This window comes from Arvicanthis niloticus, chromosome 9 (genome assembly GCF_011762505.2).
Source record: "Arvicanthis niloticus isolate mArvNil1 chromosome 9, mArvNil1.pat.X, whole genome shotgun sequence".
Lineage (NCBI taxonomy): Eukaryota > Metazoa > Chordata > Mammalia > Rodentia > Muridae > Arvicanthis > Arvicanthis niloticus.
Window position 1 is genome coordinate 26,800,488 of NC_047666.1, and position 14,693 is coordinate 26,815,180.

General features: G+C 47.6%; 2 protein-coding genes across 2 annotated transcripts in view; one reads left to right on the top strand and one right to left on the bottom strand.

Moving 5' to 3' along the window:
- Positions 1-14,693, bottom strand: part of Antxr1 (ANTXR cell adhesion molecule 1) — a 196,633-nt gene that overhangs the window by 128,355 nt on the left and 53,585 nt on the right.
- On the top strand, positions 9-11,158 carry LOC143443604 (uncharacterized). Its single transcript, XM_076940940.1, has 5 exons — positions 9-107; positions 7,323-7,425; positions 10,656-10,686; positions 10,809-10,875; positions 11,018-11,158. Exons 2-5 carry the CDS (start codon positions 7,323-7,325, stop codon positions 11,156-11,158), a joined length of 342 nt encoding a protein of 113 aa, XP_076797055.1. The 5' UTR covers positions 9-107.

The window sequence follows — 14,693 nt, forward strand, 5'->3', positions numbered from 1 at the left end:
GAAATAAAACAGTCAATAACCGGTTTGTTTTCTGGAAGAGAAAAGTAAGACAGCGCTCTCAGGTACGAGAAACAGGAGCTGAAGGACATCAGGGTGCAGGGGAAACGGTGAGTAACACACCACGGTCAATGCCACAAATTAGTGAGCCAGGCTGTGCCAGATGTACTGAGTGTCCACACAGCTGTGAGACACATCCATTCATCTGATCTTTCAGTATTTATTGTAGGTTTTTACTGAACCTATAATACAGGAGTCCTGTTTTGAACCAAGAGATTCGGTATGGCATTACAAATGTTATCACTAAAGTTTCTCCCCTAGGGAAGATGTGAACATGTCAACAATCCATGATGAATTCTCAAAGGCAGAGTTGATCTTGTGATGGATGATGGCAGCAGTCTGTCTTGGAGGATAGTTCCTTACGACGAACTGTGGCTTTCACATGACATGATAAACAATGGCCTGTTCTAGGTAGTCAGGAAGCTAAAGGGGCAGATGGCAGGGGACAAACCAGAGGGCTTATGGGAAGACAGTATGGGGAAACTATGCTAAGGGTCCCCTAGAAAGGGCAGCTGCAAATGGGACTTAAATGGAGAGCAGTGGGGCCATCTGGGGGACAGTTGGGGAAAGTAGGAAGCACAGTGGGCATGGGGGGCACAAAAGAGTAAACAGCAGAGAGGAGGAGGGAGCACAGGTATGGCCGGAGAGACAGTGGAATGGACCCCTCCCCACAGGCATGGTGGTCACACTGCTCAGAGTTCCTTTCATAGAAAAGGTCTGGGAAGTTGACTTGGTGATCTCGGCAGGTTTTATGCTTATCTTCAGGAGGACTTTGCCCTCCTTCAGATGGGAATGCATTCTCCCACTGAGTCATGCAGACTGGAGGAAGAAGAAAAGGAAGAGGAGGAGAAAGAGGAGGAGGAGGAGGAAGAGAAGGAGGAAGATGAGGAGGAGGAAGATGAGGAGGAGGAGGAGGGGGGAGGGGGAGGAGGAGAGGGAGGATGAAGAGGAGGGGGAAGAGGAGGGAGAGGAGGAGGGGGAGGAGGAAGAGAAGGAGGAAGATGAGGAGGAGGAAGAGGAGGAGGATGAGGATGAGGGGGGAGGGGGAGGAGGAGAGGGAGGATGAAGAGAAGGGAGAAGAGGAGGGGGAGGAGGAGGAGGGGGAAGAGGGGGAAGAGGAGGGAGAAGAGGAGGGGGAGGAAGAGGAGGGAGAAGAGGAGGGGGAGGAAGAGGAGGGAGAGGAGGAGGGGGAGGAAGAGGAGGGAGAGGAGGGGGAAGAGGAGGGAGAGGAGGAGGGGGAGGAGGAGGAGGGAGAGGAGGAGGGGAGGAGGAGGAGGGAGAGGAGGGGAAAGAGGAGGGAGAGGAGGAGGGGGAGGAGGAGGAGGAGGGGGAGGAGGAGGGGGAGGAGGAAGGAGAGGAGGGAGAGGAGGGGAGGAGGAAGAGGAAGGAGAGGAGGAGGGGGAGGAGGAGGAGGGGAGGAGGAGGAGGGGGAGGAGGGGGAAGAGGAGGGAGAGGGGGGGAGGAGGAAGAGGAAGGAGAGGAGGAGGGGAGGAGGAGGAGGGGGAGGAGGGGGTCGAGGAGAGAGAGGAGGAGGGGGAGGAGGAAGAGGAGGGAGAGGAGGAACAGGAGGGGAGGAGGAGGAGGGGGAGGAGGGGGAAGAGGAGGGAGAGGAGGAGGGGGAGGAGGAAGAGGAGGGAGAGGAGGAGGGGGAGGAGGAGGAGGAGGAGGAGGAGGGGATCTCAGGACTATGAAGGCTCCATCAGGGACAAGTAAGCTTCTCTTTATCTCGTTACATACTGACTCTAACATTTCAACCAAGTATTTTAAACAAATAGGGTTACTGAATTACTCTGCTAAACAAATACGGTTAGAACACACTCCCTATGAAATTTGAGATGGCTCAGAGAGTTGAAAGGTACCATTTCTGAATGCACGAAAGGGTATTTGCTAAAGTGATGTAGTTAATAAAATTCTGTTTGTGAAGGAGGGATGTGTCTTTTAGACCTGGAAATGCCCATTTATCTGCATGGATGCTTATGTAGGCAAACTGCTTGTTCCAACTCACACTTACCAACCCTCCCACCACAGTATATGATTAAATGGAAAAGTCCATAAATGACAATTCAGGGGACGGATTCTCCAGAGGAGGGCAGGGATGGGGGAGGGGCTCCTCTCTGGTGAGCAGTGGAGTTGCTCCCCACCTCCCCACCTCCCCGCCTCCCCGCCTCCCCGCCTCCCTGCCCCCCAGCAGTAAGTGCAGAACACTACTCAGGAACATCTTAATCCGTGGAATGAAAACACACCAGTTTCTCAGAAGAGACAATATTTACCCATTCCAGGGAGAAATCTAGGCGTCTTCAGAGACCAGCAGCGTAAAAGGAAATGAACAAACAAGCATAAGAAAATCTTTATCTGGAGAGCAGATGAGACAGTCAAAGCTTCTCAGACGTGAGCATGGCGGTTAGGAAATACCAAAGAAAAGCAATGTTCCTTTCTTTGTCCATTTTATTTTCAATCATTCATTCCTTCTCTTTGAGTGTATGCATGCATGCATGCGTGCGTGCGTGTGCGTGTGTGTGTGTGTGTGTGTGTGTGTGTGTGTGCGCGCGCGCGCATGTGAGTTGTAAAGGACAAAGGATCACACTGGATATTATTGCTGTATCTACCTTGTTTTTTGAGTTTCTCATCTAGACTGGCTGACTAGCCCCTAGCATTCTCCTTGTCTTTGTCTCCTTAGTTCTGAGAATCCTTACTCTTTTAAAAACAAAAAACAGAAAAACTTGTGTTCTTGGGCTAGAACTCAGGTCTTCAGGCTTGGAAGGCAATCATTTTTCCAGCTGAGCCATTTTCCAAACCTTAGTTTAAAAATTCTTTCTTTCTTTCTTTCTTTCTTTCTTTCTTTCTTTCTTTCTTTCTTTCTGACTCTTCTTGTAGTACAGCTTTATGGAATTCTTGTAATCTGTCTTCCCATGACCCTACTTGTTCTTGATTCTGCACTTGGGTGGTGGTCCCCCCCCCCCCCCAGCTTTAGCTTAATCTGATACTGTCCTCACCCCACACAGTTGTGGCCTCAGTGTCTCACTCCTGCTAACCCCTGTCCCAATGGTAGTGACCATGGAATGTTCTGGATGCCACATCTCTCTCTTGAGCATCTTTATTGGCATTAGAAGTCTCCACAGACCTGTCTCTGAGCTTCTAATCCCCTGTGTCATCAGTCTGACTTGACAGCAGAGACAACCCCAAGGACCCATCTGAGGAAGAGGCATGTAGCTTCTCCATGCGTCTTCATCCTGTGGTCCATCTACTTAGGCCTTTAGTAGCATCCTAGGATAAGACACTGTCTTCCTCAGGTGGCACCTACTTCCAGAGGGAGGATGACTACCCTCTCACCCCCACCATATACTTCTTGTTGGCTGTCTGGCCTCTTGGGTTACTTTACATGTTCTTAGGGACAGGTCTCCAAGCAGACCACATTTAAAGAGATGGAACTAATTCAGAGGGATGCCTCAGTAGACAGTGGCATCCGGATGATACAGAGCTGTGTTTTGATGTTTTGGAAAAATTCCTCAGATTTCCTCCAGAAAGTCTCCTCGATCACTTAATCAGCCACAACTGAAGATTTCAAAACAGCACAAGAATTAAGCTGAGCTACTGGGTCTGTCTTCTTTCCATTTCCCAAAACAAGTACATGACATGTCCGCTCATGTAAGTTCCTAAGTTTCTGTTGACGTTTCTGAACCAATCCTAACATGTAGCTAGGATCTGGTAAAAGAATTTCGGTGACGTTTTGACTACAGACACACTAACAGGGTCTGTCATAATAAACACATCCTATATTATTTTCTTGAAGTACCTGCAATTAGCTGACAACTGTGAAGAGCATGTAAGAGGCCAAAAAATGTCAGCCAAGTGCTGTGACTCAATCAAGTAAAAACACAGCTTTCCCAACCTAAATGTAAAACATCTGGAAGAGAACATAACTTCCTGTAGAGTAAAATTCATCAGTGGAGGTATAGCAGGATTTGTCTGGGACCACAGCTCCTGCTAGATTGAAATGTCTGGTTTCAAAAGGTAGGGAAGTCTTAATGGTATGGGTGGTCTTGTGGGGTGGGGTGACCCCTTGGTTATCAGAAGCCCAGACTATATTGTCATCAGTCTGCCTGAATGGCAGCCAAGAGCAGATCAGTTTAGAGATTGGAGAGTCTCAAGACAGGAGCTAGTGGGACCCTCCCCTGCACAGGCAATAGTAGGCTATGGAGGAGATATGTATATATTATTAGGTCCAAATTCCCCTGAAGTAGCAGTGCCACTAACTATGACAGTTTGAGCTCAGCTCAGGCTGAACACACAAGGATTGTTGGCAGATAGATAAAAGGTCACATGCAACATTTCTGGGAAACCAGGAAACTATCCCTTCTTACCTGGATGAATGGGGCACCTGGGTTCCTAGGAACATGGACCTGTTTTGCATACTAAAGGCCTCCCCTTCTCCTCCACCGTGCTAGCTCCCAGGCAGTTCCAGTTTATAGGCTTCCCAACCATTTCTTTATAACCTTTCACAAGGTTTTCCCTGCTTCCCTCTTCTCTCCGCTCCTGAAAGATATCCCTGGCATTCCCCAGTCTGCTCCTCTCTCTGTTCCCAAGAGGTAACCATGGTGGCTATAGGCTTCTCTAGATGCTTCTGGTTATTCCCTCTCTACCACTGGAGAGACAGCCACGTACCTATCATATTTACAATCCGCCTTTCTTCCCCCAGGGAGCAGTGCAGTTTAGTGGTTTCATTGCTCTGTCGCTTACACGTACGTTGGTAAATCACTGGAGTTGAGACACTGGATGGGAAGGAAGGGATTCACACAGGTCTGGGGTGACGTCAGAGGTGAGGCGAGGCGCCACTGCTCTAGAGTGGAGATGAGGCCACATCACCTTGTGCTTTAGATAATCTGAAGTGAGGAGTTGGTTTTTGGCCCATGGTCCTTGATGATTCTGTGAACGTTTTGAATCCCAACTTTGGAAAGCAGTTTAAAATGATGAGAAATAGTTGTTAGCATTTCCTCTAGGCTCTGACCCACAGGTACCAGTAATGGCCAGGTAGGAGCCAGGAGCTGGGCATATAAGGACTGTTCTGGCTTCTCTCTCTCTCTCTCTCTCTCTCTCTCTCTCTCTCTCTCTCTGCCCCCCCATCTTCTTCCTCTCTCCCCACGTGTTCCCAGCCGGCCTCTTGCCCTCTTTCTCTCTTCTCTCTTTCTGTCCTCTGTCCCCTTTCTCTATCTCTACTCCCTTCTCCAGACCCCCTTCCCAGGTCACAAATAAACTCTCTTTAATACTAGGCCTGTCATATGGTTGACACCCCAGGAGGATGCCTCACTCAGCATGGGCCCACTAAGGACCTCCTCCCACCTAACATACCAAGTTTTATAAAACGTATCAATAGTGAGGACTGTAGAAACTGCTGGGGTTAAAGTGGCCACCAGTGTGGCTCTGGGCAAGCTGCATCATCTCTCATGGCTGAGAGGATGAGTCTAGTCAGGCAGGCAGAGCACAGCATGGTACCTGGCCTTAGGTAGTCTCCACCAGCAAAGCTATGTTAAGAGCCTGGGCTTGGGACACAAAGGTAGATGTGAATTCTGTGTGGCTTCTTGCTGAATTCTAAGCCCCACCTCTTCCAGGCCCTGTGAGCCTGGGCAGATTAGTAAACGTCAGAATCTCTGCTTTCTCTATCGTATAATACTGTACGGAGATCATTGACTGGGGGTGGGGGGCTGTATGGAGCTAAATGAAATAACAGACACAGAGATATTAAGTTTGTAAAATCAATTATACTCGGGTAGTAAAATTTATGTTGGATTGGAAAGTGACCATCTCCCCCTGAAAGACTACACTTCCCAGGTTCCCTTGTGGACTACAAAATTGGTCCCACCCCCACATGGGCCTGCAGCCCATCTTCCCCTGTAGGCATTTGTCTGTCACACACAAAGGGTGACAACTTGCCCTCTCACAATGAATAAACAGGGTCCCCTAGGGTTAGACCAAGCGGCTCTTTCCACCTTCCATCTCTCTACAGCTGCCTTCCGATAATTTAACAGAAGAAAAGGGAGAATGCGATCAAAGGAAAACTACAAGGTTTTTGTCTTGAACACAGAACCAGACAGATGTTAAAACCCACAGTGAACTAACTCCCTGGCCAACCAGGTAGCAACTGTGCTTCACGGAAACACACCATCAAGAAATGTGCTGTAGTGATGCCAGCAATGGAGGCCGGGAAGGAGCTCATTCAACGCTGGGTGAAGCAGTGCTGCAGTCCCCAGGGTGGTGGCGGTGTCCCGGCACACAAGCTTCCGGCCCATCACCTGCCACTGACCTCACATTTAGCATTTTCTTAACCAAAATTAGTACAATTTTCCTGCCAATGTGTGGACATATTTCAAATTAAAAAAAAAAAAAAATAGGTGAACCCATGAAAGCCTAAACAGAAGCACGGTGGGGCTGGAGAGATGGCTCGGCAGTGACAAGCACTGGCTGCCCTTCTGGAGGACCTGGGTTCAGTTCCCAGCACCCACATGGCAGCACACAATTCTGTAACTCCAGTTCCAGGAGAAGCCCACACCCTCTTGTGGTCTCTGCAGGCACTGCATGCATGTGGTGCACATACATACCTGCAGGCAGAACAGTCAAACATAGAAAATAAAAATTAAAAATCCAATTAAACACAACAGGGGCAGTGCATTGTTCTGGGAGTGGTCACTCTCGAGAACCTTGGATTACTGATGGAGCAGGGGAAATAGTGGGTGAAGACAGCTTCACCAGTTCCAAGAGCTGATTTCCTACATCTGTGCTGGAACCCACTGGGGATCTGTCAGGCTATACACAAAGGATTTTTAATTCTAAAAATCTAATGCCATTTATTGTAAACTTCCCAGTCTATGTAGAGACGTCTTAAGAATCTTTTAAAACAAAACTTACTATTTGCAGTGGTTAACTCTTCCTAGTTGTAGTAAAATTGTTTTTGTTCTTTTTAAATTGTCCTTTTGCCAATAAACCGTCAACCCATACTTACTTCTGTGGAAGTGCTTTGTACTGACAACAGGCCAGCCCCTTCCATCCATCACAGCACAGAGGCCTCCTGTGTTCACACACTCTCAGGAAGCCCTCCAGAGCATGTTCCTTGCCGTCTTATTTGTTATAAGGGAACAATCTGATTTTGAGCCATCTGGGGCTTGAAGCGGGTGCGTCCACAGGAGGATGACTGCCCATCGGCTGTCTGAGTCTTTCTCTAATACAGAAACTTGTCAGTTTTCTCTCACTTTGTCTTCCCTGCTGCTCTCTAGATGCAGACTAACCCCTGCCACCGAGTCCAGGTGATCAGAGCAGGGAAGACATCTGTGCCTACCGACAACTCAGATCAGCTGCTATCTGTCATGGGTGCACTAGGTAAGAACACTTGTTTCTAATAGGCTGTTGTTGTCAGCTTTAAACATTTCATGGGTAAAGACTGGATCTTTTCTCATCCTCTTTTGTATTCTCAAAGACTAACCTGGCACATAGTAGGCACTAAACATTTACTGGGGGGAAAAAAAGAGTCAAGGAACATTTTCTGTGTGTCCTTGAACCAGCCACCTACTCTGGGGCTCCCTGTTCATTATCTGTATAATTCCCAGGCCTTCTGAATACAAGGCCAGATGGTCTGGGCCCTGCAGCTGGCTCCTTAATGCTTTCCCAGAGCATCCTATGAGTGCTGATGATTTAATCTGTAATTTATTAGCTAAATATTAACAAGGGCAGACACCATTCCTAATTAAATTCCACCGAATACTTTAAATCAATGGCCACACATCTGTCAGCAGCAGAAAAGGGCCATGGTCCATGTCAGACTTTAAACTAAATGCTGAGTATTTTCTATGTATCTTCCTGGCTCAATGATTTTATGTGCTCTGATACAATCTACCAAAGAAAGAAAGCATAAGCTTACAACATGCCATCTCCAGTCTGTGTAAGTATGTCATTCTTTGTAACTTGCATGCCCAACAGGAGTCTGAGGACACTTTGCTTTCCCAATAAACCACGTTCCCACCATGTTTTCAGGGGGGAAGCACAGATAACTGTGACCGATGGGTCCCAGCATGCTCAACAGGCAGAACCTGTGCAACTGCCCCCTTCCCCACTGGAGCACCCCACTAGTACACCAAGCTTACTTCTCAGAAACCGTTATTCTATGAAATCACAGCTGCTGTTTCCTAGAGAGAGGAGAGAGCTGCGGAGGGCAGGGCGGGAGCCGTGACTTCTGAGGTGGCTCCTGCAGCCTCTGCAGCTGTGGAAATCTGTGTGACTTGAGGCTTTTAAAAGCAGAATGAGAACAATAGCAGGAGAAATGCCTGGCCCCAAAGTCTGCAAACCCTGGCTTAATTTAATGACTGCGGAGACAAGTGACTTCTTTTAGAGAAGACTCTCTGCTCTACTCCAGTGACTGCAGTTTGATTCTATTTTTATTTTGTATTTTGGCCTGCCAATATGAACAGAGGTGAGAATGCTGTCTCTTGTCTCTCTCATATAGCTGCAATACTGGAAGACAGGGTAGGGGAAGGACCAGGAATACTCTTCCCAGCCACAAAATGCCCATCTGTTATTCAGTGTGGGTCTCCCATGGGTCATGGATGCTGCATAGTTAACTGGGCAGCTTTGTAATGGGTAAATATGTAAGACACGGCTCCAGAAACCGGACAGAGGGGCAGCATCTGGGGTTGCACAACTTAGCATCCGTGGAGGGAGAGACTTGGCTATGGTAAGGAAGACATCCAAGAGGGGTTCCCAGAAGGGCTGCCACTGGGGTTCTGGGAGGGGAGAGCTCACACTGCAAGAGGTAGTAGGAACTGGATGGGGCCCCAGAAGGGAAGTGGTTCTGAAGATGAGAAATGAACTGGCTTAAGGAAAGAGCTACTGCTGCCGAGATGCTGGAAAGAGGTTTTAGCTCCATAAAGTGGGGGCGGTGCAGTGGCCTCTGACTGAGAGAAACCTTTAGCAGTTCCCATTTGGGGGCTTGCAAGAGTGGGTAAGAGTCAAGCGGGAAGGCAGACACTGCCTTTTGTCTTAGTTTGCTGGGGTCCAGGCTAGATTTGGGGGTTACATCTCTTCTGCCTTCCTATGAACAGAAGGGAGAAATCAGCACAGGAAAAAAAATCAATTTAAATATATTTATGGGGCAGATCTGTCCCTGGTTTGCTGATCCTACAGATTTCCTAAGAGGAGGCTCCTGCCAGCGTTTGCACAACACTCATTTATTGTTGACCAAACACACAGAGGCTGTATACGCTGACTCATGCTCCAATTAATAGGAAGGCAGGCATCCTCTTAAACATCTCCTGGACAGGAAGCCTCTGGGGAGCCAGTAGCTGGGCTCCCCTTCTCATAACCTGTTTCTGGTTCCAGACACTGCCCTCGACCGCAGTAAGTAGGACAGTTGGGGACAAGTGTTAAGAATCAAAGCTGCCAACTCCATTTCAGTTATCTGGATGTAGCTCTCACGGATTTTTCTGGGGCCACTGCCCAGAGCACTTTTGAAAAGGCAAAGGAAGGCCCAGGACCCTCGATCTTTGTGTCGAGGTTTCACTGGAGAGTTGGTGATAAATTCTAGTGGTGTTCAGAGGAAATTCCCAACGAACCACAAAGAGAGAAGACAAAGGAGTGGCCACTTTCTTTAAAATTTATTCCCACATTCTGAAGTAGGAAGTGGGAATACTGCAAGGGTCCTGAGAGGGTGGGCGAGCCCTGCCTAGGTGTGAGTGAGGCTTTCCTTTCTACCTGGATGGCCCCCTCTGCCATGGTCAGGGTGTGAGGGTTTTATTGCCCTGAGACTTGTAAACATATGGAAAAGAAGTAATAGCTTACTTACGTCTTCAGCCATAGTATCCAACGATGCCTGACCACAGAAGCTAAAACTCAGATGGAAGAAATAATAGCTTAGAAGGAATGTCTGCCCAAAGGACCATGGAGAATGAGTCTCATTGACAGATTGTCCCCTTCTCGTGAGCCACTGAGCACCAGCTGAACTGTGGAAGCGAAGCCCTTCTGACCGAGTAAACGGCAAAGCACCCCCGCCCTGCCAGGGCGCTCCAGGACTTGGGCACTGGGTTCTGTCGCCTTTGTTGTAACCATGTGAGCTGTGAAGAGCCATCTCCTGCCTTTGGTCCTCAGAGTCTCCCTCTCTGAAACGGAGCTGTTTCTGGCTTACACTACTCAGCAGAGCTCAGGAATCATTCTCCTGAGTAGACACAGCATCATCTCCTGAATCTCACTGGCTGCCATGTATGGTCCTGGTCATTTTACCAAACCTTTCCAACCACACAATGTCCAATTTATTGAATAGTTCTGGTGAGGGTTTGGTGGCATGCTCAGCCCAGTGACTGTACATAGTGGCTTTTATTTTTATTTTTATTTCCTCAAAGACACACAGAGAAGAAGAACTGTGCCCCCCACCCCCCAGAGCTCTGTACCCGTGGGAATATTACCTCGGCTTCAGCTTGCTCACCAGCAAATGGCAACAAAATACATTCTGTGTGGCGGGGATGGGTTTGTAAAATGGAGTAATATTAAACAAGGTAAAGGGACATTTGTTAAAGAAAGTTTACTCCAACTGCTGGCTTCTTTCTGATCTCTTTGTCCCACAGATGAATGTAGCGGTTTCTGTAACTCTGGCAGGTAAGCATTGGGAGGCTTGGGAGATGTTGAAATGGGCAAAACAGGCATGGGGGGGGGCAGCGAGGACCCAGGAAGACTGTCCCCTGAGCATACAGTGTCACTCTCTCCTTCTACTTCCCCAGATGGAAAAGGTGGGCTTCTACCGACACGGCTGATCTCAGTTCCCTGGCCCACCACCGTGAGCATCAGGTATGGCAGTGTGTCCGACCTGCCTGCAGACCCTTATCCTCACCTGAAACCTGGAATAATAGATGCTTCTTCAGAGAGCAGCTGTAAAGCTTTTCCCTCACCCAGGAAGCTCAATAGCCAATGCCTCTTCTTCCTCATACAGGCACAGACCTTGTCACTACTGGCTCTGAGGAGTTATTCACCTTCCAGGGGCTTGTGGGTAAGATGCTGGCCACCATGGCTTCCTTTCCTAAGCCTTGGGGATGGCTGCTTTATTCCCAGACTATGCACATGGCAGTCTTAGAGCGAACATCAAGGCTTTCAATGCAGTCTGCTTCTCCTTCTCATCTGCCAAGCTCTGCCTTACATGTGGTCTGTTCATTTTACCAGGCACTGTCTCAGAACCATGCACTCTGCAGTGCCAAGCTTGTACTTCAAGGACAGCTGCATTTCATCTTCCAGGTTACCTTCTACGAGGAGCCTGGGTCACTGCCGTCCCCTTCAGTATCCACCGAAGGCATACACTATTCCTTTATACCATTTGTACAACCTTTTTTTTTTTTTTTTTTCCCAGAGCTGATGACCGAACCCAGGGCCTTGTGCTTGGTAGGCAAGTGCTCTACCACTGAGCTAAATCCCCAACCCCCATTTGTACAACTTAGCTTCATATATCATTGCTTTTTATGGGTCTCTCCCATAGACTTTCTGTTTTATTGGGACAGAGTCATGTCCTGCTTCACTCATAGCTGAATGTTCAGTATCTACAAGAGGCTTCCAATCATCATTTTCTTTTCTTTCTTTCTTTCTTTCTTTCTTTGTTTCTTTGTTTCTTTCTTTCTTTCTTTCTTTCTTTCTCTCTCTCTCTTTTTTTTTTTTTTTTTTGGTGGTGGATAATGCTGGGGACAGAACCCAGGGCCTCACAAATGCAGAACAAGCAATTGTGAGCCGCTTCTCCAGCCTTCCAGTGATCCTTTGATCAGTGAATCAGTATTAACCCCTGAACTTTCATTTGAGGCTCAAAATGCAGAAACCTCTGTGACCTGTTTGAGTCATCAGAATCTGCGTGGCAATCTTAGTTTAGATAATTAAGTCCAGTCCGACTTTATTACAAGAAGATAACCAGTCACAGGATGGGAATGGGAACAGGCAGGAGTGGGTGCCTCCAGTGGGTGCCTTGGGTGGGGGTGGGAAATGATGGCTTTTGTTTCTGATATTGGAGAGGAAACAGAACCCACCTCTTAAAAGCAGCCATCCAGCTCTTAGGCCATAATTATCTCTGTCTGACTTGAGAAGGATGAGTCCTACCATACTTGTCTCTTTGTCCAAGCAAACCAGTTAACAACCACCATAAACATGGGGTTCCAGTCCTGGGAGGATCAAAACAGATGCAACTCCCAGATAAAAGCTCATAGGAATGCCATCGTTCAGTTAACGTTTGGAGACTGAAGTCTGCAATGATTTTTCTTCCTTTTTGGGGATGCTGTCCTGTTAGAACATATAACACATTTTTGGAGTTATTTCAGTTTGGGGGTGGGGGTAGTTTTACAAACATCCTGGTTCACATTGGGCTTGAGCAAGTCACTAATGCTGAAATATCCCAGGACAGATGCACACAGATAGAAATGCCGACTGTTTGTGTAGGAGCTGACTTGTGAAGGACCCTGAGCATGCAGCTCATGAGGGCTTCAACAGAGAAAAGAATCTAGCCCTGTTCAGATGCTGTCCTGGTGTGGGTCTGTGATTGGGTCACCATCTCTGGTGTCTCTACACTCCTATGTACATGGCTTAGAAGAGCTCAAAGACTCTAAACACAAAAAATAGGTATGGCAATGGAGATACTAATTCCCCTGGTTTGATCGGTGTACATTGTGTAAATGTATTGTGACATCCCACTGTCTACAGCTGTATATGTACTGAGATATCCTACTGTCTACAACTGTGTACATGCACTGAGACATCACATGCCTACAGCTGTCTGTATGCACTGAGACATCACATGTCTACAGCTGTGTGTATTCACTGTGACATCCCACTGTCTACAGCTGTATATGTACTGAGATATCCCACTGTCTGCAGCTGTGTACATGCACTGAGACATCCCACTGTCTACAGCTGGGTGCATGCACCAAGACATCACATGTCTACAGCTGGGTGCATGCACTGAGACATCACATGTTTACAGCTGTGTGTATTCACTGAGACATCACATGTCTACAGCTGTGTGTATGCACTGAGACATCACATGTCTACAGCTGTGTGTATGCACTGAGACATCACATGTCTACAGCTGTGTGCATGTACTGAGACATCACATGTCTACAGCTGTGTGTATTCACTGAGACATCACATATCTACAGCTGTGTTCATGCACTGAGACATCACATGTCTACAGCTGTGTTCATGTACTGAGACATCACATGTCTACAGCTGTGTGTATACACTGAGACATCACATGTCTACAGCTGTGTGTATTCACTGAGACATCACATGTCTACAGCTGTGTGTATACACTGAGACATCACATGTCTACAGCTGTGTGTATTCACTGAGACATCACATGTCTACAGCTGTGTGCATGTACTGAGACATCACATGTCTATAGCTGTGTGCATGTACTGAGACATCACATGTCTACAGCTGTGTGTATATACTGTGACATCACATGTCTAGAGCTGTGTGTATTCACTGAAACATCACATGTCTACAGCTGTGTGTATATACTGAGACATCACATGTCTAGAGCTGTGTGTATTCACTGAGACATCACATGTCTACAGCTGTGTGCATGTACTGAGACATCACATGTCTATAGCTGTGTGTATTCACTGAGACATCACATGTCTACAGCTGTGTGTATTCACTGAGACATCACATGTCTACAGCTGTGTGCATGTACTGAGACATCACATGTCTACAGCTGTGTGCATGTACTGAGACATCACATGTCTACAGCCATGTCTATGCACTGAGACATCACATGTCTACAGCTATTCCACATTGAGTTTGCCTGCTCTCTTGTGATCTCAGAAGCTAAGCATGGTTGGGCTTGGTTAGAAGTCAGAAAATACAACTGGTAGTATTACATTAGACCCCAGAAATTATTGCATGTTAATTGAAAGTCAGAGTAAAACAAGTGCTTCAGTGTACCACCGGCTGTCTGCAGGTACAGTTAAAGCCCTTGGATGCTTTTGCCAATTTGTTCCAGGCCCATGTGCTGGCTTATCCTCCACTACCTCGAAAGCCACCCACAGTCAGGGCTGCCATCACCACCCCTGGATAAACTCTGCTGTTCTCCTGCCTCTGGAAAGGAGGTTGAAATCAGGCTCCCTCTCCCCTGTGCCTCCCACCTCCTTCAGGGTCTTTCAACAATCCGGTCAGCCCAGCTTCTCACGAGGCACCCCGTCCCTACACAGCTTTCACGGGATCGAAGAGTGGTTCTGAATCCTGCTGGTAATATTCTGCAGTAGGAGGTGACTGTTTCACACAGTGCCCGAGTTCTGGTTCTTATATTACCAAGATTGCCACATTAATCCCAGGAAGTTTTATACACGCACACAGAGTTGAGAGGAGAGTTAGAGGAAACAGGTTTTGCTTCTACCATGTGGGCTCTCTGGGGACTGAACTCAGGACGTCATGTTTGGCAGCAACCACCTTCACCTACTGAGCCATACTGTTGGCCCATCCAAACATTCTTTAATGTAGGGAGTTCCCCCTCATGGACTAATAAATGGATCTCCTACTCCTCTCTTTTCCCAGTTCTTCCCACTTTTTAGTGAAGTATGAACATATTTAAGACAGCCACTCCCAGTATGAAGTAAGCCTGTTTTTCAAAATTCTGA

What these genes read in the sequence shown, in the direction of transcription:
- LOC143443604 (XM_076940940.1), top strand. Translation starts at nt 7,323, where the DNA reads ATGCAGACTAACCCCTGCCACCGAGTCCAGGTGATCAGAGCAGGGAAG. An exon ending in GGTTTCTGTAACTCTGGCAG is followed by an intron (nt 10,687 to 10,808) that starts GTAAGCATTGGG and finishes CTACTTCCCCAG; the next exon opens with ATGGAAAAGGTGGGCTTCTA. An exon ending in CCCACCACCGTGAGCATCAG is followed by an intron (nt 10,876 to 11,017) that starts GTATGGCAGTGT and finishes TTCCTCATACAG; the next exon opens with GCACAGACCTTGTCACTACT.